The sequence below is a fragment of the Sphaeramia orbicularis genome, unplaced genomic scaffold, assembly GCF_902148855.1.
Source record: "Sphaeramia orbicularis unplaced genomic scaffold, fSphaOr1.1, whole genome shotgun sequence".
Lineage (NCBI taxonomy): Eukaryota > Metazoa > Chordata > Actinopteri > Kurtiformes > Apogonidae > Sphaeramia > Sphaeramia orbicularis.
This window is the reverse complement of record NW_021941621.1, coordinates 79,377-106,143: the sequence shown is the minus strand read 5'-3', so window position 1 is coordinate 106,143 and position 26,767 is coordinate 79,377. Positions and strand designations below refer to the sequence as shown.

Sequence of the window (26,767 nt, the reverse complement as noted above, 5' to 3'; positions counted from 1 at the left end):
TTTTAAAAACGCAGAATTCACATCTTTAATAAGACATTTTCAAAGTTTAAATCACATACAAAAAACACAAATATATGTACAGGACAAAAAACAAAAAAAAAAAGTTAAGGTCAGATTTAAGTTAAAGACGATAAAAACTGTTTGAACCTGAGAAACATCCAAATAAAAGCCTTTGGAGCAGATGTGGATCCTGGCTGCAGCAGACGGTCTTCCCTTTCATGACACTTTTACTGCGGTTCAGTCGCAGCTGCTGACAGAACCAAACGGACCAGGGGGTTTGGGGGGGTTCCTCTGTTATGAAGCTTCTACTGAACTAAAAGCTGAAACACGACAGGACGTTCACAGTCATTCGTTGTAGATTTTCCACTGAATGGATGAGATCAAAAGCAGCAGCAGAAATCCAAACACTGATACAAAACAAACTGGAGAAAGGGGGTCAGTCAGTCCTGGTTCTGGTTCCAGGTGTAAACAGGGCCGTTCTGGTTCTGGTTCTGGTCCCAGGTTGGTCTGCAGGTCCTCAGGCACCCGCAGGTTGGGTTCTTTGGTCCAGGTGTAAACGGAGCTGTGGAACCGTCAGCGGTCAGTGGTCAGCGGGCGTCCCGTGGACCCTGAAGCGGTACAGACACGTGTACTCGTCATGACCCCAGTTGGACAAAACCTGGACCTCGATGATCTGGAAGGAGCGGTCCACGTCCTCCTGCAGAAGAGCAGAACAAACATGAAGCTGTGGTCCATCTGAAACTCAGCTTCCACTCCTGTACTTCTGGACTGGACCATGTGAACTTCTGCTCTTTGTCATTGGGCTGAAGTTCATGCACATCCTGTCATCAAACACACACTGACACCTCCAGCCTGTGGAGCAGCAGCACAGCCTTCAGGTGGACCACACCTCCACAGGACGCTTCTGTACCTTCAACCAGTACTGACCGTCTGTGAATGGAGGTTCCACAGACATGGACTGGTGGACCTGAGTCACACATCAGTGTTTACTTCTTTTAAGTAACTATCTCAATCTGTTGAACATGTAACAAAACATGACAAGACGTGACAACAAGTAAGACCAGACACAAACACAACATACTGACACACTCACCTTTATACCACAGAGTGTGTGTGTGTGTGTGTGTGTGTGTGTGTGTGTGTGTGTGTGTGGGAAAAGAAACAAAGGAAAGACAAATGTTTTTAATGAGGGTGGAAAGTGGACTCATGTCAGTAGAAGGCTGAGCAGAGGCTGTGACTGCAGGTGTCAGAAGAACAGGAACTGTCCTTCTACTGAACACATGGACCGTGTGTGCACTGGGGGGGCTGTTACCGTGACCACGAACGTCTGCACTGCCTCTCCATCCTGGTCATAAGTGAACGAGCCCAGCATCGTCCCTCTGTCCTGAGTGTCATCATCCAACCCCTGAAACACACACACACACACACACACACGTCTTCAGGTTCACTTTAGTTCCAGGTGTTCCTTCTAAACTCAGTTCAGTTCCATTCCAGCTGAACCTGGTGGTGGGTTAAAGGTGAATAAACGGTGGTGGTGGGTTAAAGGTGAATAAACGGTGGTGCGGGTTAAAGGTGAATAAACGGTGGTGCGGGTTAAAGGTGAATAAACGGTGGTGCGGGTTAAAGGTGAATAAACGGTGGTGCGGGTTAAAGGTGAATAAACGGTGGTGCAGGTTAATGGTGAATAAACGGTGGTGCGGGTTAAAGGTGAATAGACGGTGGTGGTGGTGGGTTAAAGGTGAATAGACGGTGGTGGTGGTGGGTTAAAGGTGAATAGACGGTGGTGGTGGTGGGTTAAAGGTGAATAAACGGTGGTGCGGGTTAAAGGTGAATAAACGGTGGTGGTGGGTTAAAGGTGAATAAACGGTGGTGCGGGTTAATGGTGAATAAACGGTGGTGCGGGTTAAAGGTGAATAAACGGTGGTGCGGGTTAAAGGTGAATAAACGGTGGTGCGGGTTAATGGTGAATAAACGGTGGTGCGGGTTAAAGGTGAATAAACGGTGGTGCGGGTTAATGGTGAATAAACGGTGGTGCGGGTTAAAGGTGAATAAACGGTGGTGCAGGTTAATGGTGAATAAACGGTGGTGCGGGTTAAAGGTGAATAGACGGTGGTGCGGGTTAAAGGTGAATAGACGGTGGTGGTGGTGGGTTAAAGGTGAATAGACGGTGGTGGTGGTGGGTTAAAGGTGAATAGACGGTGGTGGTGGTGGGTTAAAGGTGAATAGACGGTGGTGGTGTTTCTTACGTAGACGCTGAAGTCCTTGGGTGCGGACCGCAGCGTTCCACTGGGAGCCAGACTTTTAGGGATGTGTTCCAGAGAGAAGGCGGTGGGGCGGATCCTCATGGACAGACGGATCACCAGGAACCCTGTAGACCCTCTGAAGGCCCAGCAGTTCCCAGGATGGACGTCAGGCTGAAGGGGGGGGGGTCAGAGGTCACAGAGAGCCCAGGTCAGGTCATGTGACCTCTGTGTGTGTGTGTGTGTGTGTGTGTGTTTACCTGGATGGCGGCTCTGGGAGACTGAGAGAAATACCACAGAGGAACACCGAACAGACTGAGCAGAGCAGCTTTGGTCTCATATGTCTGAGAGCAGCGAGTGCTGAGGATACTGCCCCCTAGAGGAGCACACAGGAACAGCACACCATCAACACCAGTATGAAAGGACCGGTCTAATGAAGTCTGGACCGGATCAGAACCAACACTGACCTCCAGACTCCAGAGCAAAGTCAGCCAGACCAGTTCTATCCTGAGAAAACAACCGCAGAGCATCCTGGACGATCACACGCACCTCCTAAAGGATAAAGAGGAGGAGGAGGAGGAGGAGGAGACACAGAAGGAGATAAAACAAAACAAAGTAGGAGTAGAAGAAGGAGATGGAGACGAAAGAGATGAAGGAGACAAAGGAGGAGAAGGAGAGAAAAGAAATAGAGGAGGAGAAGATGGAGATGAAGCAGACAAAGATCTGTACTGTTTTTGTTTTTCTTCATCTTCCATGTCTCTTTTTGTCTTTGTACATTTTTCTTTGAATTAAACTGTTGAATATAATCTGATGGGATTGTATTTAAACTCAGCGCTCCAGTACTGACTCATACTTAAATCTATTATCAGACGTTGTGTGTTCCTTGCGTCTTTATTAATAATAATAATAATCATCATAATAATAATAGTATGAAGTGCTGAACCTTCACCTCCTCTGTGACGCCCCCCCCTGTGGCCCCCTCCCTCTGCAGGACCTCCTCCTCCTCCTCCTGTGGGTGGAGCCTGTGCTCCAGCTGCACACTGACGTTCTTCAGGATGCTGCGCTCCAGAGACGACAGCGCCTCCTGCAGGTCGGCGCCGCTCACATACCGGCTGGACAACCACTGCAGGAGGGATTCTGGGACGGCCCCGCCCCCCACCGCCAGCTGGTTCCCGTAGACCAGGACACGCACCTCCTCCTGGACCCAAGTGGAAACCTGGGACAAGATCTGACAAGAAAACGCACACATAAAAAAAAACAAACAATACAAGGACGTCGCATTTATTGGCGTTTTTCACCATTTTCTGAAGCAAAAAAACTCAAACAGTGAAAAGAAACAACAGATAAATCGTCACCGAGTCCGTTTTTACATGATGATAAAAATGCAATAAGTGTTATTGATCAGATCTGATGTGTTTACATGCACTTCAGAAATAGGATTACCCATACACCCTGGTTTAGACCCTTCAGTCCATTATTGGATTTATTTCGTAGAGACGGTGGAATCAAAGTTCCTGTGATCGTCTTCAGTTCACATCGTTTAGTTTTGCTCATTTTATCCATTATTTTATTAAATATTTGTTTTATTAATTTTACTCTTTACTCAGTTTTGTTTATTTCTTCATTATTTTATCACATTTTTGTTCAGTTTTTTTTTCATTATTTTCCTCAGTTTTGTTAATTTTTCATTATTTTACTACATTTTTGTTCGGTTTTGTTTTGTTCGAGTAGTGACAGTGGAATCTAACTTCCTGTTATTATTTTCTCCGTCACTTCCCTTCTCTATGGTTTTAATAGTTTTTCCACATGTTCAGATGTAACAGAACTGAATGAATCAGATTAACCTGAACACATGTATGAAGACATGGGAGTATTGGGGGTAAATCCAGGTGAGTTAATCTGATTTCTCACATTCCGATTACTGCTGTTATCTGATAAAACAGATCAGATTAGACTGTTTACATGATCAATAATAATCCCATAACTCCATAAATCCGATATTCATCAGAGTTTGTGTGGATGTAAATGGGTTCAGTGTTCATCTGTAGAACTGACATCTGCAAATACATTAATATAAACATATAAATGATGGGGCCTAAGACGGTGCCCTGAGGGATCCCATTCTCTATGCACTGAAACCCAGACTAATGAGCACTAATAATCGGATAATCGGAGTTTTAGTGTGAATGGAAACGGCTTCAGTCCAACTCATTTTCTTTCATATAATGTAGATTTTTTTTTTTTTTTAAGTGGAACTTGACGTCTGGTTCCTCCTCACCGCATCCTGGATGGTGGACAGTTGTCTACACCCGTCTCCACACCCGGACAGATCCTTCACCTCCCGCCTCACGTTCTCCAGCGCCGTCTCCAACCGCGTGACCTCAGACAGCAAGGCATCATGGGACTGACGGTCCACGCCGGCGCTGCGGGAGGAAACGAGGTTTGACGTCAGCGTGAACAGAATGAAGACCGTCCTGATGCTGCAGAGGAGAACAGAGGCTCGGAGGTTTCACCTGACGGCGGACGGCAGCGTACCGGACGGCGCCGGCGCCGCCTTCGGAGCAGCGTCCCGTCTCTGCTGCAGCTCCTGAGAAACAAAAGCCAAACGGTGTCCGTCAGAGAATCCACACAGAGCGGAGCGCATCTGCGGTCCAGACGTCCTCACCTCCGTCCTCCGAGTCAGTCTGAGCAGGTCCAGCTCCAGACGGTCCAGACGAGACACTTGGGTCCGCTGGGACTGCAAATCCTGCTGACGAGTCTGGAAAACACACAGGAATACTGACAGAGCAGTAGGAGTACTACTACACAAATACTGACAGAGCAGTAGGAGTACTACTACACAAATACTGACAGAGCAGTAGGAGTACTACTACACAAATACTGACAGAGCAGTAGGAGTACTACTACACAAATACTGACAGAGCAGTAGGAGTACTACTGCACAAATACTGACAGAGCAGTAGGAGTACTACTACACAAATACTGACAGAGCAGAAGGAGTACTACTACACAAATACTGACAGAGCAGTAGGAGTACTACTACACAAATACTGACAGAGCAGTAGGAGTACTACTACACAAATACTGACAGAGCAGTAGGAGTACTACTACACAAATACTGACAGAGCAGTAGGAGTACTACTACACAAATACTGACAGAGCAGTAGGAGTACTACTGCACAAATACTGACAGAGCAGTAGGAGTACTACTACACAAATACTGACAGAGCAGAAGGAGTACTACTACACAAATACTGACAGAGCAGTAGGAGTACTACTACACAAATACTGACAGAGCAGTAGGAGTACTACTACACAAATACTGACAGAGCAGTAGGAGTACTACTACACAAATACTGACAGAGCAGTAGGAGTACTACTACACAAATACTGACAGAGCAGTAGGAGTACTACTGCACAAATACTGACAGAGCAGTAGGAGTACTACTACACAAATACTGACAGAGCAGTAGGAGTACTACTACACAAATACTGACAGAGCAGTAGGAGTACTACTACACAAATACTGACAGAGCAGTAGGAGTACTACTACACAAATACTGACAGAGCAGTAGGAGTACTACTACACAAATACTGACAGAGCAGTAGGAGTACTACTACACAAATACTGACAGAGCAATAGGAGTACTACTACACAAATACTGACAGAGCAGTAGGAGTACTACTACACAAATACTGACAGAGCAGTAGGAGTACTACTACACAAATACTGACAGAGCAGTAGGAGTACTACTACACAAATACTGACAGAGCAGTAGGAGTACTACTACACAAATACTGACAGAGCAGTAGGAGTACTACTACACAAATACTGACAGAGCAGTAGGAGTACTACTACACAAATACTGACAGAGCAGTAGGAGTACTACTGCACAAATACTGACAGAGCAGTAGGAGTACTACTACACAAATACTGACAGAGCAGTAGGAGTACTACTACACAAATACTGACAGAGCAGTAGGAGTACTACTACACAAATACTGACAGAGCAGTAGGAGTACTACTACACAAATACTGACAGAGCAGAAGGAGTACTACTACACAAATACTGACAGAGCAGTAGGAGTACTACTACACAAATACTGACAGAGCAGTAGGAGTACTACTACACAAATACTGACAGAGCAGTAGGAGTACTACTACACAAATACTGACAGAGCAGAAGAAGTACTACTACACAAATACTGACAGAGCAGTAGGAGTACTACTACACAAATACTGACAGAGCAGTAGGAGTACTACTACACAAATACTGACGGAGCAGGAGTACTACTACACAAATACTGACAGAGCAGGAGCACCAGTACTACTACACAAATACTGACAGAGCAGTAGGAGTACTACTACACAAATACTGACAGAGCAGGAGCAGGAGTACTACTACACAAATACTGACAGAGCAGTAGGAGTACTACTACACAAATACTGACAGAGCAGGAGCAGGAGTACAACTACACAAATACTGACGGAGCAGGAGTACTACTACACAAATACTGACAGAGCAGGAGCAGGAGTACTACTACACAAATACTGACAGAGCAGGAGTACTACTACACAAATACTGACAGAGCAGGAGCACCAGTACTACTACACAAATACTGACAGAGCAGTAGGAGTACTACTACACAAATACTGACGGAGCAGGAGCACCAGTACTACTACACAAATACTGACAGAGCAGTAGGAGTACTACTACACAAATACTGACAGAGCAGTAACAGGAGTACTACTACACAAATACTGACAGAGCAGGAGCACCAGTACTACTACACAAATACTGACAGAGCAGTAGGAGTACTACTACACAAATACTGACAGAGCAGGAGCAGGAGTACTACTACACAAATACTGACAGAGCAGGAGCAGGAGTACTACTACACAAATACTGACAGAGCAGGAGCAGGAGTACTACTACACAAATACTGACAGAGCAGGAGCAGGAGTACTACTACACAAATACTGACAGAGCAGGAGCAGGAGTACTACTACACAAATACTGACAGAGCAGGAGCACCAGTACTACTACACAAATACTGACAGAGCAGGAGCACCAGTACTACTACACAAATACTGACAGAGCAGTAGGAGTACTACTACACAAATTCTGACAGAGCAGGAGCACCAGTACTACTACACAAATACTGACAGAGCAGTAGCACCAGTACTACTACACAAATACTGACAGAGCAGTAGCACCAGTACTTATACATATACAGTGGTACACAGTTACATATATAGTGCAGTGTTAGTCATTACATTGATTTGATCTTTTCCTGCAGGGCTTGTACTCAAGTATGTGTTTGTTGCAGTACTGAGGTCGCAGTAGTAGTAATGTAGTAAGTAGTAGTAATGGTAGTAGTAGTAAAAATAGTAGTAGTAATAGTAGTAATAGTTGTTGTAGTAGTAGGAGCAGTTGTAACAGTAATAATGGTAATTGTAGTAGCAATGGTAATAGTAGTAATAGCAGTAGTAATAGTAGTAGCACTAGTAGGAGTAATGATAGTAGTAGTAGTAGTAGTGATAGTAGAAATAGCAATGGCAATTGTAGTAGTAGTAGTAACGGTAATAGTAGTAGTACTAGTAGTAATAGTAGTAGTAATGATAGTAGTAGTAGTAATTGTAGTAATAGTAGTAATGGCAATTGTAGTAGTAATGGTAATAGTAACAGTAGTAGTAGTAGCAGTAGTAGTAATGATAATAATAGTAGTAGTAGTAGTTGTAGTAGTGATAGTAGTACTTGTAGTAGTAATGGTAATTTTGATAGTAATAGTAGTGTAATAGTAACAGTAGTAGTAGTAGTAGTAGTAGTAGTAGTAATAGTACTTTTACTGCAACATAATACAGTACAGTGCAGTGTTGGTATTTGTCATTATATTAATAAGTCAGTGATTAACACCAGCATTAGTTTCTATTATTCTTTTGGTTCTAGGTCAAATGTAAAATGTTAAATGTGTCGGTGTGTATTTTCTGCTCATTGGTCGAAGGTGTTAATGTAACTGTTTACAATGGGATGATTTTAGTGGATGGATCAGAATTTTAAAAAGTCAAGCAAAAATTAAAAAGATTTGAATTTTGACCTCAAACAAATTGTAAATACACACAAATATACTAATACAGGAGATTATCATCTAAATATTGTGGAAAAAAATATGATCTTTTATAACATGTTTCACAATATATAGATAATAATCTTCTGTTCTGCAATATTTATTCAATATTTATCAAAATATAAATGCACTATTTGTACAGACTTGAGTTCATAGACATACACACTGTCATTGTGGTAATATTGTGTCTATTTGTTTATTCTACTTAGTTCTATTCTTATTGACTTTGGTGAAATTTTCTATTTTCTTATCTTACTTTTAGTTTTTGTAATTTTATATTTGCTCTATTCTTGTTTTCGAAAGCACTGGTGTTTTATTCATGTTGTTGCACAGACTGGAGTAGAACTGAACACACAATGACAACACAGGCTGTTCTACTCTACTCTACTCTACTCTACTCTACTCTACTCTACTCTACTCTACTCTACTCTACTCTACTCTACTCTACTCTACTCGATTAATAAACAGTATACAGATATGTTTGACATGTGACCAGGGCTGATCCGGTCCCAAACCTCCCGTCCCTCCTGACCTGGTCTGTGATGTGCCGGTCCTGGTCCAGTCTGGTCTGGAGCTCCGTCAGCTGCCGCTCCAGCAGCTCTGTGACCCAGGACTCCACGTGGTCTGTGGGTTTCACAGAGCTGAGGTCCGCGTACAGCTGCAGGACCTCTGCGTGTCTCCGCTCGGCCCGTTGACCTCCGGCCTCCACCCGCGCCCACAGCGCCGACAGAGACTCCTCCAGACGCACCAGACGGGAAGAATCCTCCGCGGACGACGGACGCTCCTGGGAAACGACCACAGAGAAGGACGCTGGGAAAAGCAGACACAGGCGGGAAAATCAAACACTGTCATTTTTCTGGAGGATCTGAACCTGGGCGGCTCTGTTGGACGGTTGGGTCGGCGGAGGTCTGAGCGGTTCCGTGTACATCTGGACCTCGGTGGACTCTGGAGGGTCAGTGGGCTGGTCTGTGGACTCGTCTGTGGCGCCCCCTGGTGTCTGACTCTGGGAGGACGTGAAGCTGGAGGTGAGCGGAAGTTCAGCGGACGACGACCACGGCTCCGTGATGTTCAAGGACAGAACGGACTGTAGAGCAGCTGGACCGAACCAGCACAGACCTGAAGACCAGACCAGACCAGATCAGACCTTAAAACACTAAGACCAGCACAGACCTGAAGACCAGACCAGACCTTAAAACACTAAGACCAGCACAGACCTGAAGACCAGACCAGACCAGATCAGACCTTAAAACACTAAGACCAGCACAGACCTGAAGACCAGACCAGACCTTAAAACACTAAGACCAGCACAGACCTGAAGACCAGACCAGATCAGACCTTAAAACACTAAGACCAGCACAGACCTGAAGACCAGACCAGACCTTAAAACACTAAGACCAGCACAGACCTGAAGACCAGACCAGACCAGATCAGACCTTAAAACACTAAGACCAGCACAGACCTGAAGACCAGACCAGACCAGACCAGATCAGACCTTAAAACACTAAGACCAGCACAGACCTGAAGACCAGACCTTAAAACACTAAGACCAGCACAGACCTGAAGACCAGACCAGACCTTAAAACACTAAGACCAGCACAGACCTGAAGACCAGACCAGACCAGACTTTAAAACACTAAGACCAGCACAGACCTGAAGACCAGACCAGACCTTAAAACACTAAGACCAGCACAGACCTGAAGACCAGACCAGACCAGATCAGACTTTAAAACACTAAGACCAGCACAGACCTGAAGACCAGACCAGACCTTAAAACACTAAGACCAGCACAGACCTGAAGACCAGACCAGACCAGATCAGACTTTAAAACACTAAGACCAGCACAGACCTGAAGACCAGACCAGACCAGATCAGACTTTAAAACACTAAGACCAGCACAGACCTGAAGACCAGACCAGACCAGATCAGACTTTAAAACACTAAGACCAGCACAGACCTGAAGACCAGACCAGACCAGATCAGACCTTAAAACACTAAGACCAGCACAGACCTGAAGACCAGACCAGACCTTAAAACACTAAGACCAGCACAGACCTGAAGACCAGACCAGACCAGATCAGACCTTAAAACACTAAGACCAGCACAGACCTGAAGACCAGACCAGACCTTAAAACACTAAGACCAGCACAGACCTGAAGACCAGACCAGACCAGATCAGACCTTAAAACACTAAGACCAGCACAGACCTGAAGACCAGACCAGACCTTAAAACACTAAGACCAGCACAGACCTGAAGACCAGACCAGACCAGATCAGACCTTAAAACACTAAGACCAGCACAGACCTGAAGACCAGACCAGACCAGATCAGACCTTAAAACACTAAGACCAGCACAGACCTGAAGACCAGACCTTAAAACACTAAGACCAGCACAGACCTGAAGACCAGACCAGACCTTAAAACACTAAGACCAGCACAGACCTGAAGACCAGACCAGACCAGACTTTAAAACACTAAGACCAGCACAGACCTGAAGACCAGACCAGACCTTAAAACACTAAGACCAGCACAGACCTGAAGACCAGACCAGACCTTAAAACACTAAGACCAGCACAGACCTGAAGACCAGACCAGACCAGATCAGACTTTAAAACACTAAGACCAGCACAGACCTGAAGACCAGACCAGACCAGATCAGACTTTAAAACACTAAGACCAGCACAGACCTGAAGACCAGACCAGACCAGATCAGACTTTAAAACACTAAGACCAGCACAGACCTGAAGACCAGACCAGACCAGATCAGACCTTAAAACACTAAGACTAGCACAGACCTGAAGACCAGACCAGATCAGATCAGACCTTAAAACACTAAGACTAGCACAGACCTGAAGACCAGACCAGATCAGACCAGACCAGATTAGACCAGACCTTAAAACACTAAGACCAGCACAGACCTGAAGACCAGACCAGATCAGACCAGACCAGACTAGACCAGACCTTAAAACACTAAGATCAGACCAGACCAGACCTTAAAACACTAAGACCAGCTAATGAAGGGTCCATGATGAACCTCTGGAACCAGAACCACAACACTTTATTAACCCAAGGACAAACTGTTGTGTGTGGTTCAGCTAAAGTAGTAAGTAGAAGGAAAGAAATGATCAGAATTACATAAAAAAAATATATAAATATACACATATATAGCTCAATACATCCATACTATAATATAGTCATTACTTTTTTATTATTTATTATTACTACTTTATTTCTAATGTACAATTGCCTGTTTTTCACCACTTGTTAAAGCCAATATTATTATCATTACTTATTTTTCCCTTTCCTTTTGGTTTTGTAATATTTCTTATATGTAAACAATAGCTCTTCCCAAGGGAACAACAAAGTTCTATCTTATCTAATCTTTAAATGTATAAGAGTGGGCTCCAAAAAGTTGGTGGAAAAAACTGTTTAAGTTATGATGTTGATTTTTTAAACATATATGCATACTGTTATTGATGATAATACATACCGTTAATACTATTCATATTTTATCCAGTCTTATTTTTTATTCTACTAAGCTTTATGCTCATGTTACTTTGTTAAATTGTAAATTTTTCTTTTTATTATATTTTGATATTTTTTAGTTTTTGTAACATTATATTTGCTGTATTCTTATTTCTGTAGCACTGGTGTTCATAAAATATGACTGCACTGACTGGAAATGTACACACAATGACAATAAAGGCTATTCTATTCTATTCTATTCTATTCTATTCTATTCTATTCTATGTCAGTAAGACTTCTGCAAGCATTGATACCAGCCTTTAAGTGTATCTGTGTAAAACTAAGCGTTATGTGATGTAATCCAAGTCAAAGCTATGTTCCTTTTCTATGAACTTTTTGAAGCCACCCCCTGTATATATACACTAAACACATTCATATTAAAACACTATTAAATGCAATTAAAGCAGCAATTTGTACAATATGTACTAGAGAAACATCAGTTTTGTGCAAAAATATTGTTGTGTTATTAAAATTCTGAGGTTATACAGTAGAATTAAAAAGTCTGATGGACACAGACATATGTTCATCCTTTAAAACATCACACCAAACAGACTCGTGATCAGAAATCACATTGTAGTTCAGGTAATGAAAGGAGGATCTTACCGAAGACGAAGAGCAGCAGGATCAGAAACAGGAGCAGACCAAGAGGAGACCTACAGGACAAACAACACAACTGGACTAAATCACATGTATCTGACTGCATCAGCAGCTGGGTTTACACTGTTCATTTCACAACAACAGCGTGTTTGTAATGTGGAATTCACAAGTGGAAAGACTCATCTTCCCAACAGCACCTGAAGGCAACATTAATAACAGGATAGTGTCTGATACTGGGGGGTTCAGGTTTTCTGTCAAGTATCCACGTATCTGGTCTTTTATCCACATGAAAGGTACAGTTGATGTCACTGAAAATGATTATTTGTGAAAACTAAAGTGTAGATTTTGTAAAGTGTGTTTCCCTTCTTGACTGTGTTCAGGGTTAAACTGAGTTTTAGGGTCTGAACGTCACAGTATGAGACAAAAAAAAAAGCCAAAACATAATCCCACACGATGCTGCTCTATGGCATATTTATGCAGGTTTGTGTAGATGAAAATGATCTGGTGTGTACGATGGTATTGAAAACACAGGTGGTGAAATTGTTATAGAAATATATTGTCTTTGTCACATCTCACAACTTGAGGACTTCACCTCTTTATAAAGAGAATGAAGAAAAAAAACAAACACCAAACTGACCGAGTCAGAGGGACGTTCATGGTCAAGTGATGCCATCGTTTCCTGAGCCGCCTGAACACATCGGCCGCTCTTTTACCTGAAGACACAGAGTAAAGACAGAATCAGGGTTTTAATTGATCTGATCCATTAAAAACCTTTCACCAGCAGATCGTCATGCAGGAGGAGGTTCTGAGGAAACAAAACCACTAATGAAGAGAAAACCAGACGAAGGCGCTATGTCCACGCTCTGCAAACCAACAGCGGATAAGAAGGTAGGAACAGGAAAAACCACCGATGGAAGCAGGAGGAGGCACTTCAGCACCCAGTCCAGTTTCAATACGGTCCCATTAACTAACTGCATTAATTAAGTGCAAGAAGAAATGTGCATGCATGAAGATGGTGCAAAACACAAACATTATATACTAATATACACACACACACACACACACAATTCAAATGATTATATACATATTTACATATTATTTACATATTTGACTTCAAAAATACATTAAAATGTCATCTCTAATATGCAAGTTTTGGCCACATCACAAACTGACATTTTAATGGTTAAAACTATGAAAAAGAATGAATATTTGGTGGTGATGACCAGGTCATTACAAGATTTAATGGAAAATTGGCAAATAATATTTTCTTGCAGCTTTTTGATGTGAACATTTAGTACTTAATGTATTTTAACCCATAAAGACCCAGTAGTACTTTTGTGGCAGCTCCAAAATATTTTTTCCCTCTCTATATTTAACTTTTCTTAAGTGATTGATGAACATGTTTTCTATATTATCCTCTGTAATTTATGTTTTGTTTTTTTAGAGAAAATCAGACATTTTCCTATATTTAATTTCCTGAGCATGTTAATTTTCTTAAAAGCTCAGATTAAAGTTGATGGTTATTACATCAAACACAGAGAAAACTGAAGAAAAAGTAACTTTTTCAGTCCAATCTCTCATTAACTGATCATAAACCCAGTGTGTCCATCCACTGTCATTGATCCAACTCCATGGGTTTTACTGGTGAATCAATGTTGTAGAAGATGATGATGTTTCCATGGTAACTACGGAGCTTCTGAACATCCAAATAGGTTATATCTGATGACCGTGAAAAGATGAAGAACTGTATTTTGCTTGAATTAATTCATTGTATTGACAGGATTAGTTGTTCAGAAGTTATACATTTTAGATCAGTAGATGGGTTTAGTTGGTGGTGGATGTTTGGGTCTTTATGGGTTAAAGTGGAGGCAGCAGCTGGAGCAGACCACATGCAAAAAGACCTGCAGCGACAAACAGAACTGTCAAAAACAATAACAAAGAAACACCACAGAATGAAGAACTAATCTGAGCATCTACAGGAGTTGAAAACACTGCAAATCCAGCACAAAGCTCCGACAGACACCAGCTGCATCTCAGGGAGGAAAAGGAGAACCAAACCAAACCAAACCAAACCAAAGCCCATGGCGTTAACCTGCAGAGTGTCCGAGTCTGAGGGAAGAACAGAGTAAAGCCTTGGCGATCGGCCAGGAGGCCACGGCTGCAGAGCCAATCAGATGACAGAGACAGGAGGCTGAGGATCCGACAGCAGTGAAGGGGTTAAAGGGTGTTAATGGAGACACAACAGACGGTCAGTACTGGGATTAGTCACATCTGATCAATAAACTACACTATGTGGACAAAAGTATGTGGACACGTTGGATCCTGGTGTTTGTTTCCTAACAGGGCTCTGGGATACAAAACAAGAAGGACTAATGTCAGAATAGAGTTTTATATTATGGGATAGATATCGGTGCATTAGTTAGTTTGGGTTAAATTATTATCTGTTTCCAAAATGACTCACAGATGGTTTGGACTGAATTTATTTCAACACTGATTTGTTTTTTTTAATCCATGACTATGATTTTAAATGTTCTACTTCTAAATTTCTAAAATATTTTTCATGCTCTGACTAAATAATTTCTACCACAATTAACCATCTACTTCACATCTTACTGAGGAAGAAAAATCTACCATTAAACTATATAGAAATATTGTTTTTTGTTTTTTTTTTTAAATCTGAAATCCTCATGAACAGGACATCTTACAGCTGTAGACATAATGTGTCCCAATATTAATGTCCACACAGTTTAGAAACATCAATGTTTTCTTCCTCAGTCAGATGTGATGAAAGTAGATAATTAGCTGTGGCAGAAATTTATTATTTACAGTCAGAGCAGGAAAAAATTTTAGAAATTTAGAGGAAGAACATTTAAAATCAGTCATGGATAAAAAAAAAAAACAAACGAAAAAAGCTAAATCAAAGTTGAGATAAATGAAGTCCAAACCATCTATGGTTCATTTTGGAAGTGAAGATAATTTAACCCAAACTATCCAATGCAATGATATTTATCCCATAATATAAAACTCTATTCTAACATTAGTCCATATTGTTTTGTATCCCAGACCCCTGTTAGAAAAGAAACACCTGAATTCAACACGTCCACAGACTTTTGTCCACATAATTTCCCTCCTAATCTACTAAACAGTCCAAATCCTGGAAGCAGATGTCAGATTAGTGATTGAACCTGTAAACACAGCAGCGCTCCATAAAAGCCCCAACACAGTGGATGTCGATGAGGATGAGGAGACAGTGTCCATCTGTGGATGAGCTCTGTCTTTACAGTCACCTGTTGAGTCACAGTGAATTGAACATACTGACACACTGACAGTAAAAGTGCGAGCACACAGCCCCCGTTGGTCCGGTCCAGTTTGGGTCACGTGATGCGTTTAAAGACTCACACAGAGATCCGGCGGGTGGAAGATCCTTGGGGTTCCGCTCCTTCAGACTCATCACTGTGCAGTGACTGGAATGAACTAAAACACAAAATAAAGAAGAAGGATGTGAAGAAGAGGAGGGAGGACGTACGCCAGGACCAGCTGATTTGCATGTCACCACGGCAACAGCCAAAGCAAAGAGGTGCAGCCCATTTGTTTGGAAGGAAAACAGGTGAGGAGAGCCTGTGAATAAAACCAGGTCTGTGAGTTCAAGACCCTCCACCAGCACAGGACCAGACCACCCCACTGGGTCTACCTTCAGCTCCAGGTCCAGGTCCAGGTCTGGTCCGGGTCTGTGAGTTCAAGACCCTCCACCAGCACAGGACCAGACCGCCCCACTGGGTCTACCTTCAGCTCCAGGTCCAGGTCTGGTCCGGGTCTGTGAGTTCAAGACCCTCCACCAGCACAAGACCAGACCGCCCCACTAGGTCTACCTTCAGGTCCAGGTCTGGTCTGGGTCTGTGAGTTCAAGACCCTCCACCAGCACAGGACCAGACCACCCCACTGGGTCTACCTTCAGCTCCAGGTTCAGGTCTGGTCCGGGTCTGTGAGTTCAAGACCCTCCACCAGCACAGGACCAGACCGCCCCACTAGGTCTACCTTCAGGTCCAGGTCTGGTCTGGGTCTGTAAGTTCAAGACCCTCCACCAGCACAGGACCAGACCGCCCCACTGGGTCTACCTTCAGGTCCAGGTCCAGGTCCGGTCCGGGTCTGTCTGTGGACCAGGTCCTGACAGGCCTGCCAGGTGTGGGTCAGTACAGACCGGCAGGAGTCGGCAGCTCTGTGGACGCTCCGACCAGCAGAGTCCAACCACAGCTGCAGAACATCTGGAACCGCAAAACCACAACCAGTAAAACCAGGAGCAGTTTTAATTCTGTCCTTCTTTAGGTCAGGGGTGTCAAAGTCATTTTAGTTCAGGTTCTACATTCAGGCTCTGATCTGGTCTGAAGTGGGTCAAACCAGTGAAATAATGAGGCTTACACCGTCAGGGGAGTATATCCCTGAAACCTCCCAGTCCTCTGTTATAAAATAAAGCAAATACACGACACAATGTTGACAATCAATATGAACCACGTTTGAGCTTGACTGGCCAACCGTTTCCTTAATAATGTCCAAAAAACCTGATTTGTCAGCAGAAGCTCCCCCAACCATTTGGAAAAAACACGCCCCCTGGTGTCCAAATATGACATCATGTAAACTCAAGGTAGTGAACTGTTAGACAATGGATCTGAACTCAGTTTGAGCTGCAGTAGTGGCAGGATAATGGTCAGAGAAGCCATTTTTCCCACAAAACTCCTCCCAGTGAATGAAAATGAGCCCATATGAACTGTGGATGGTAGACAGAACATGAGATACAATTTGGTTCATATTGATCGTCTTACAAATTTCCAGTCGTCCAATTATTGCTTTATTTATGTCCAATAAAGTGATTTTCAACTAAAGCGCCCCCATGTGGATGACTTATAATACTCATAGAGAAGCTGAAATCCACAGGGTTCTTCAGCTAGGGGTCCACTATGTTGGTTATCAAGGAGAAGAACTCCAACCAAATCTGTCCTAGACATCAACAAACACCAAAAAGATCCAGCAGCAGATTCAGCAGCACTTGGGGTAAAACCACTATATCCCTGACACTCCATTTCGGGGATACAATAACATAATAGCAATTTCAAACTTTTCTCTCTGTTTTAGAGTGAATAAAGTCAAATTACATAATGACAGGGTTTACATTTACAAACTATCCTGAAAAAATGTGAACAACCTGACATTTCTTGAGGAAAGTAAGTGCAGTTTTAACAAAATTATGCCTCATTTTATCGTTTACACATGTACATTACAACTTACAGATCACAGTGGATCTACAAATACTAAAACGTTTCCTAACAGTCACGCCTAATGGCAGTAAAGCCTATTGTATTCTATGTGATAAGACATTTACCCATAAAGACGCAAACAGCCACTGGCAACCAAAAGCATCATCTGATCTAAAATGTTTAATAACCTCTGATCCACTAAACCTGTCAATACATGTCAATAGTTGATGGAAAATACAGTTATTAATCTTTTCATGGTCATCAGACATGACCCATTTGGACGTTCAATGGCTATGTAGTTACCATGGAAACACCATCATCTTCTACAACATTGATTCTCCAGTCAAACCCATGCAGTTGGATCAATGACAGTGGATGGACACACTGGGTTTATGTTCAAGTTCTGATATCTTTGCTGAAAAGTTCGCTTTTTCTTGAGTTTTCTGTTTTTGATATAATATTCTTCAACTTTATTCTGAGCTATTAAGAACATCCACATGATCAGTGAATGAAATATCAGTAAAATACCTGATTTTCACTGAAAAACTGCAAACTGCAGAGGATAATATTATAAATAATGGTGATAAATCAAATAAGAAAAGTTAAATATAGAGGAAAAAAACTCCCCACTCCCTTTCAGGCACAACAGTTGTTCTTTTTTCGATTATTTGTTTTTTTATTTGTGTATTGTTTTATCATCATCATTATTATTATTATTATTATTATTATTATTATTATTATTATTATCATTATCATTATTATTATTATTATTAATAATAATAATAATAATAATAATAATAATAATAATAATAATAATAATAATTTTTTTTCTTCCATATGTTTTGTATTATGTCTGTGTCTGAAATAAACTAAACTGAAATAAACTAAAAAACTATTTTGGACCAGCCATGCACTGGGTCTTTCTGGGTTAAAATAAATCCATGTTGGTGCAGCTCAGCCATAGAGTTAAATTCACTGTACAAATAAAGAGGAAGTGGTGATTTACATAAACAGATTTATACAAAACATGTGTTCTGTGAGGCAGACACACAACATAATGACCGGCATCTGAACGACCTGACAAATCAACCTGTAAATTAAAGAATCTTTGCAGGTTAGTGGATGGTGAAAGAGAAAAAAGAAGCAGGGATGAAAAGTGACTTCAGGACTGGATCTGAGTCAACTCTGGTTAGAAAACAGAAGAGTTAGACGAATTTAACTCCCACAGAAACATAAGAATAATCAGTCTGTAAGTAATTCATTGATCAGACAGGGCCAGTTGTTGACCTGCTTTACAAGTGTCGTCTACTTCCCGTAGCTTTCATCAGAACGCAGTACCAGGAAGTAAAGCAGGTAAACAACTGCCCCTGTCTGATCAATGAATTACTTACACAGCTGTATTTGGAGGACACGATGAACCTTTACCAGACTAAGAAAAATCAAATGTCTCTAAATCTCACTTGTACTAATCCAAATAAATCGCATACACTGATCATCTTTTGAATGATTTAGAGATTCTTCAAGAAAAAAGTAAAAGTCGCAGTTTTCAGGCAGGTTTTTGAGGCCGAGTGAAGTTAAAGGACACAGACGGATAAATGGATTATAGAACACTGCAGAATTAACTCAGACATTCCATATAAACCTTATAAAGACAGGGATAGAATATGTGCATTATTATAGACGTTTTTTTGAGGAGATCTTCTACATCAGATACTGAACGCCATCTATTTAATGGCTGCAGTCATCGTTTCCCAGACACTTTTTCTGTATCGCAGTCGCATTTACACAAAGTTCCAATACTCATATTGATAATATATTGTATATATACACACATACATATATTTTAGATGTATGAATGAAATCTCTACTGTCGGTAACTTCTGCTGCTGTCGGCTTGGCCAGGACACTCTTGCATAAGAGATTTTTAAACAACTTTTTTTTTTCCTGGTTTAAAAGAAGTTAACTAGAAAAGCACTCGGAGAGCGACCTCCACCAAGGCAGATCAGTCCACCACCACCACCCCCCATCCCCCGATCACCACCAAAATTTAATCATTTGTTCCTTGTGCCAGTATCAACATTTCCTGAAAATTTCATCCAAATTCATCCATAACTTTTTTTAGTTATCTTGCACATGGACAGACAGACAAACAAACCAACACCGGCAAAAACATTACCTCCTTGACGGAGGTACTAAAAATAAATAAAAACAGCAGGGAGGATGAACCCTCCAACTGACCAGGACGACAGGAAAACCGTCAAAACTGAGGTAAGAATCCAAAATAGCTGGATTATAAACAAAACAAAGCATAATTACTATCGTCTGTTATTTAAATATTTAGTGATCAACTGGTGACCCCTAGTTTCTGTGTTGTATTGTCTGTTGATAAAACAAAGAATAAAAAAAAAAAAAAAATCTGAGCTAAAAATCATCATCAACAATAACACGCCTCTTCAGCTTAGACAAAAACTACAGAGGAGTTAAACCAAAAGGCCCAGAAGAACCCAGCAGAACATCCAGCAGCTCCGACGTCAGCTCTTTGTCTGGTCTACAGCCAACGTCCTCACCTGTCCTGTGTCTGCGGCTCCGGTCTCTGCTGTAGATGGTGGTGGACGGTTCCAGATCCTCCTCAGGTTCTGATGGTCTGGGCTTCGAAGGGGATGAGGAGGAGGAGGCGGCGGCGGTGGTCGTAGTGGAGGTGGAGGTGGGGTTGGTGGATTTGGAGGAGGAGCAGTAGCCCAACTCCTTCCTGTCGGGTCGGAGGTCACAGTCTTTACAGTAAAGCCTGAGCGTGGACGTCTGAGTCTGAGCGGGATGTTTGACACAGGGACCGTCTGAGCCGGTCAGAGTGCTGTTGGCCACCGCCGCGCTCTGCTCGATGACGGTGCTTTCTGGAACAGACACCGGACAAATACATGTAAACATATGAACTGGAGAAGTCAGTGTATGGAATTAAACTGGATGATTTTGATTAATATACATATTTAGAGACATTAACAATGACGAGTGTAAAAACAGAAGGATGAGGACACACATGCAGGTTTACAGAACGATTATGACATTTTCAACCGCAAATAATGAAACTGATCACATTTATGTGGTGGATATAAACCCACCTTTGGGATCACAATCCTGATCCAAACCTGTAGAAACCAGAAGACAATGAAGAGTCAGACTGAAACTGGAAATACAGTCAGTACAGAATAAACACTACCAGCAGTCACTGGTCTAGGGTTAACCCTTTAAACGCCAAAGTGGCAATATTACGACAAGCAACATAACGGAAAAAGATACTAAAACTTACTGCAGTTTACTTTCTACGAATGTTTAAGTTCATTTATTTTAAGGATAAGATGACAAAAAAAAAAGAACAATTTTACTCAATGTTACACGATCCAATATGGCCACCGCCCTGTGACATCACAATATGCAAATTGGAAAAAAATCTCTGGTGCCTAAAGGGTTAACAGGCCTTCGATTCATGAAGTGTTATTTGACTAAAACTGGTTCTTCATGGTCACATTATTAGAGTGTTTTCAGTTAAAGTAGGTATGGGAGGCACCGGGTGGGGGTTAGGAATGAAACAGGGTAAACTGTCAAAGAAAACTGAGTATTGATGGAATTGAAACTGAACAATTATGAAATAAAATCCACAGAGTCGATTATGGAGCATGAATAGAACATATGAAACATAATCTGTCCAAATCTGCTGATATTCTGGACAAAATGTCTGCATATACCGGACTGTTAACTGACTGGAATATTATATACGTGAGAAAGTGAACATAAAATGAACAAAAATCCTAGAAATAAACTTGAAAATAGAGCAATTACAATAATAAATAAAGGTGGTTCTCATGAACTCAGTATTCAACTTTTTATTATGGGATCCTGTATTCAGAAATGTTTAAAAATTGTAGAATTAAAAACACTGCAAAAGCCTTTTTAAGTTAAAAACAAACCATGTCCTGTTTGTACAAAAAGAGTTTATCATTTAAGAGGAAGAAAAAACAGAGTTATAAAATAAAAAGGTTTCCATTTTTGGAGTGAAACTATGGAATGAACTTGAGTTGAAACAGTGAATTCCTTTTTAAAAACACCTTAGAAATGTTAATTCTTAAGGATTATACCATAAAATAATTTAAATGGAAACTAATTAAAGAATCGGATTCAATTATGTATTTGCGTATTTTTATTTCACCCCAGAATGAGTCGAGCAGCGTCGTCTCCTGGATGGAAGACTCGTCGAGCAGCGATGACAGGAGGGAGGTGTCCGACACCACGCTGTGAACGCTGCTGTTGAGGAGAGGAGGAGGTTTACGAGGAGTCTGGACCAGGAGAGAGTCCGAGCAGGAGGTGGAGAGGGGGCGAGGCTTCAACGACCTGGAAAAGGAGAAAAACAGTCAAATGGAGGAGGAGACGGAGAATGGGGAGGTGAAAAAGAAGCAGACAGAGGAGGAGAAAAAGAAGGAGGAGAGGGAGGAAGAGGAGGAAACAAAGAAGGAGACAGAGGAAGAGGAGAAAAGGAACAATGAGATGGAGAAGGAGATAAAGGAGACGGAGGAAGCAGAGGAATAAAAGGAGATGGAGGAGGAGAAGGAGAAGAAAGAGGAGGAAAAAAAGAAGAAGGGAGAGGAGGAGAAAAAGGAGATGGAAGAGGAGGAGGATGAGAAGGAGAAGATCAAAAAGGAGAAGAAGAACAACAATATGAACAAGAAGATGGAGAAAAAGATGGAAAATAGAGACACTGAGGAGGGGGAGAAGAAGAAAACAGGAGGAAAAGAAGGAGAAAAAAGAAAGTGAGGTGAAGAAGGTGGAGGAGAATGAGAAGAAGAAAAAGAACACAGAAGGAGAAAAAGGAGGAGACTGAGGAGGTGGAGGAGAAGAAGAAAACAGAGGAGGAAAAGGAGAAAACAACGTGAGGTGGAAAAGGTGGAGGAGAAGAAGAAAAAGAACACAGAGGAGCAAAAGGAGGAGACTGAGGAGGTGGAGGAGAAGAAGAAAACAGAGGAGGAAAAGGAGAAAACAACGTGAGGTGGAAAAGGTGGAGGAGAAGAAGAAAAAGAACACAGAGGAGCAAAAGGAGGAGACTGAGGAGGTGGAGGAAAAGGAGAAAATGACTGTGGAGAAGGAGATGGAGAACAGAAAAGGGAAGGAAAAGAAAAGAAAGACTGGAGGAGTACGAGGAGGAGGAGTGGGATGAAGGAGGCCATGGGAGGAGGCCCACCTGACCGTCCACACTGACCGGCTGTTCCTCCAGCTGACTCCTCCAGAGCTGAAGGAGGAGCTGGCGTGAGGGAGGCCGCGGTCCAGGAGGCCGTCGTCCAGGCGGAGGCTGCGTCTGGACATGATGGAGGTCTGGAGGAGGACCTGCTGCTCCTGCTCACAGTCGGACACCAAGGAGGAGTAACTGGAGCTGAGGAGAAACAGGAGGAGAAGCAGAAGGAGGAACAGGAGGAGGAACAGGAGGAGAAACAGGAGGAGAAACAGGAGGAGAAGCAGAAGGAGGAACAGGAGGAGGAACAAGAGAAGAAACAGGAGGAGGAACAGAAGGAGGAACAGGAGGAGAAACAGAAGGAGGAACAGGAGGAGGAACAGGAGGAGAAGCAGAAGGAGGAACAGGAGGAGAAGCAGAAGGAGGAACAGGAGGAGGAACAGGAGGAGGAACAAGAGAAGAAACAGGAGGAGGAACAGAAGGAGGAACAGGAGGAGAAGCAGGAGGAGGAACAAGAGAAGAAACAGGAGGAGGAACAGGAGGAGAAGCAGAAGGAGGAACAGGAGGAGGAACAAGAGAAGAAACAGGAGGAGAAGCAGAAGGAGGAACAGGAGGAGAAGCAGGAGGAGGAACAGGAGGAGAAGCAGGAGGAGGAACAAGAGAAGAAACAGGAGGAGGAACAGGAGGAGAAGCAGAAGGAGGAACAGGAGGAGGAACAAGAGAAGAAACAGGAGGAGAAGCAGAAGGAGAAGCAGAAGGAGGAACAGAAGGAGAAGCAGGAGGAGGAACAAGAGAAGAAACAGGAGGAGGAACAGGAGGAGAAGCAGAAGGAGGAACAGGAGGAGGAACAAGAGAAGAAACAGGAGGAGAAGCAGAAGGAGGAACAGGAGGAGAAGCAGGAGGAGAAGCAGGAGGAGGAACAAGAGAAGAAACAGGAGGAGGAACAGGAGGAGAAGCAGAAGGAGGAACAGGAGGAGGAACAAGAGAAGAAACAGGAGGAGAAGCAGAAGGAGAAGCAGAAGGAGGAACAGGAGGAGAAGCAGAAGGAGGAACAGGAGGAGGAACAAGAGAAGAAACAGGAGGAGAAGCAGAAGGAGAAACAGGAGGAGGAACAGAAGGAGAATGTCAGTTTTCCCTCCTGTTCACACTCATGTGTTTCTGTGTGTGGTAGAAGGAGTTCCAGTCCCCGTCCTCAGACTCACACCTGTAGGACTGAACCAACGGGACAGTTTCAGACTCACACCTGTAGGACTGAACCAACGGGACAGTTTCAGACTCACACCTGTAGGACTGAACCAACGGGACAGTTTCAGACTCACACCTGTAGGACTGAACCAACGGGACAGTTTCAGACTCACACCTGTAGGACTGAACCAACGGGACAGTTTCAGACTCACACCTGTAGGACTGAACCAACGGGACAGTTTCAGACTCACACCTGTAGGACTGAACCAGCGGGACAGTTTCAGACTCACACCTGTAGGACTGAACCAACGGGACAGTTTCAGACTCACACCTGTAGGACTGAACCAGTGGGACAGTTTCAGACTCACACCTGTAGGACTGAACCAGTGGGACAGTTTCAGACTCACACCTGTAGGACTGAACCAACGGGACAGTTTCAGACTCACACCTGTAGGACTGAACCAGCGGGACAGTTTCAGACTCACACCTGTAGGACTGAACCAGTGGGACAGTTTCAGACTCACACCTGTAGGACTGAACCAGTGGGACAGTTTCAGACTCACACCTGTAGGACTGAACCAGTGGACAGTTTCAGACTCACACCTGTAGGACTGAACCAACGGGACAGTTTCAGACTCACACCTGTAGGACTGAACCAGCGGGACAGTTTCAGACTCACACCTGTAGGACTGAACCAGCGGGACAGTTTCAGACTCACACCTGTAGGACTGAACCAACGGGACAGTTTCAGACTCACACCTGTAGGACTGAACCAACGGGACAGTTTCAGACTCACACCTGTAGGACTGAACCAACGGGACAGTTCAGACTCACACCTGTAGGACTGAACCAACGGGACAGTTTCAGACTCACACCTGTAGGACTGAACCAACGGGACAGTTTCAGACTCACACCTGTAGGACTGAACCAACGGGACAGTTTCAGACTCACACCTGTAGGACTGAACCAACGGGACAGTTTCAGACTCACACCTGTAGGACTGAACCAACGGGACAGTTTCAGACTCACACCTGTAGGACTGAACCAACGGGACAGTTTCAGACTCACACCTGTAGGACTGAACCAACGGGACAGTTTCAGACTCACACCTGTAGGACTGAACCAGTGGGACAGTTTCAGACTCACACCTGTAGGACTGAACCAGTGGGACAGTTTCAGACTCACACCTGTAGGACTGAACCAACGGGACAGTTTCAGACTCACACCTGTAGGACTGAACCAACGGGACAGTTTCAGACTCACACCTGTAGGACTGAACCAGTGGGACAGTTTCAGACTCACACCTGTAGGACTGAACCAGTGGGACAGTTTCAGACTCACACCTGTAGGACTGAACCAGTGGGACAGTTTCAGACTCACACCTGTAGGACTGAACCAGTGGGACAGTTTCAGACTCACACCTGTAGGACTGAACCAACGGGACAGTTTCAGACTCACACCTGTAGGACTGAACCAGCGGGACAGTTTCAGACTCACACCTGTAGGACTGAACCAGCGGGACAGTTTCAGACTCACACCTGTAGGACTGAACCAACGGGACAGTTTCAGACTCACACCTGTAGGACTGAACCAGTGGGACAGTTTCAGACTCACACCTGTAGGACTGAACCAACGGGACAGTTTCAGACTCACACCTGTAGGACTGAACCAGTGGGACAGTTTCAGACTCACACCTGTAGGACTGAACCAGTGGGACAGTTTCAGACTCACACCTGTAGGACTGAACCAATGGACGCTTATTGTGACGCACAAAGAAGCTTCTTTTCAGGAAAACTGACAGAATATTTCCCTTTAAACAATTCCAGTCGATTAATCAAATGGGGAATTTTTGCATTCGCTTCAAGCACCTAATCCATTAATCAGTTGCAGCTCTATTGCATTCACACAAAAAAATAAAAGTCGGCTCTGTTTTTCCAAATTAGCAAGATTATCTCGTTAATTTGGACAAACAGAGCTGAATTTTATTTTGTGTGTGAATGCAGTACGCTTCCGTACATAGCAAAGTTGTGCTGATATAAATCATCCGATCTGTGTATTCCTTTATTTAGTAACTAGAATAAATGTAAGTCCACACCACTGGCTGAACTTTAGACTGTGGAAGGCTTTCTGGTCCAATGTTCTTCATTTTCTACTCATAATAAACTTTACTCAGAGTTTAATCAGTGATAAAAGTCAGCTGTAATTCATTCTATGTCCAATAAAAACAACAGGATAGGCTTTAGTGAACACGTGTAAACCTCGCTGTGGGCTCACACCAGTATCCACCTCTGGTTTTTATCGATAACCAGGAGCCTGACCGATCCCCACCACAGACACTCCAGCGGTCACTGGGTCTGATTCCCACAAATCCCTGACCTACATACGAACACAGCGCTGACACCACAGAAGAAGAACGGAGGATACACACAGGTCAGTCCAGCCCCAGCTCTGCACATCCAGGTCCTCGTCACAGAACCAGATCATACCAAGACCCCCGGGACGTACGCGTGGACGCCCATACCACCACGTACCGCAACGCACACACACACACACACACACAAACGCACACAGACACAGTGAAGCAGCGACGGCTCAGCTTCACCTTAGACCTACTTACAGAGCCACTTCCT

The 26,767-nt window shown here is 43.2% G+C and overlaps 1 protein-coding gene across 5 annotated transcripts; it reads right to left on the bottom strand.

Moving 5' to 3' along the window:
* LOC115416553 (SUN domain-containing protein 2-like) lies at window positions 1-26,767 on the bottom strand. Of its 5 annotated transcripts, XM_030130355.1 has the most exons (20): window positions 26,566-26,767; window positions 22,965-23,153; window positions 21,939-22,120; window positions 20,854-20,880; window positions 20,305-20,628; window positions 15,888-15,962; window positions 15,674-15,775; window positions 13,114-13,201; window positions 12,495-12,544; window positions 9,241-9,485; window positions 8,902-9,153; window positions 4,906-4,998; window positions 4,754-4,827; window positions 4,519-4,663; window positions 3,190-3,468; window positions 2,708-2,792; window positions 2,501-2,616; window positions 2,247-2,414; window positions 1,313-1,405; window positions 1-697 (listed from the first exon to the last, which is right to left on the bottom strand). In XM_030130355.1, exons 1-20 carry the CDS (start codon window positions 26,619-26,621, stop codon window positions 581-583), a joined length of 2,760 nt encoding a protein of 919 aa, XP_029986215.1. In that variant the 5' UTR covers window positions 26,622-26,767; the 3' UTR covers window positions 1-580. The 5 variants fall into 5 exon arrangements, with proteins under 5 accessions (XP_029986215.1, XP_029986216.1, XP_029986217.1 ...); XM_030130356.1 differs by lacking the exon at window positions 15,674-15,775 and having other exon boundaries at window positions 3,184-3,468; window positions 26,566-26,766; XM_030130357.1 differs by lacking the exon at window positions 15,674-15,775 and having other exon boundaries at window positions 3,184-3,468; window positions 13,126-13,201; window positions 26,566-26,763.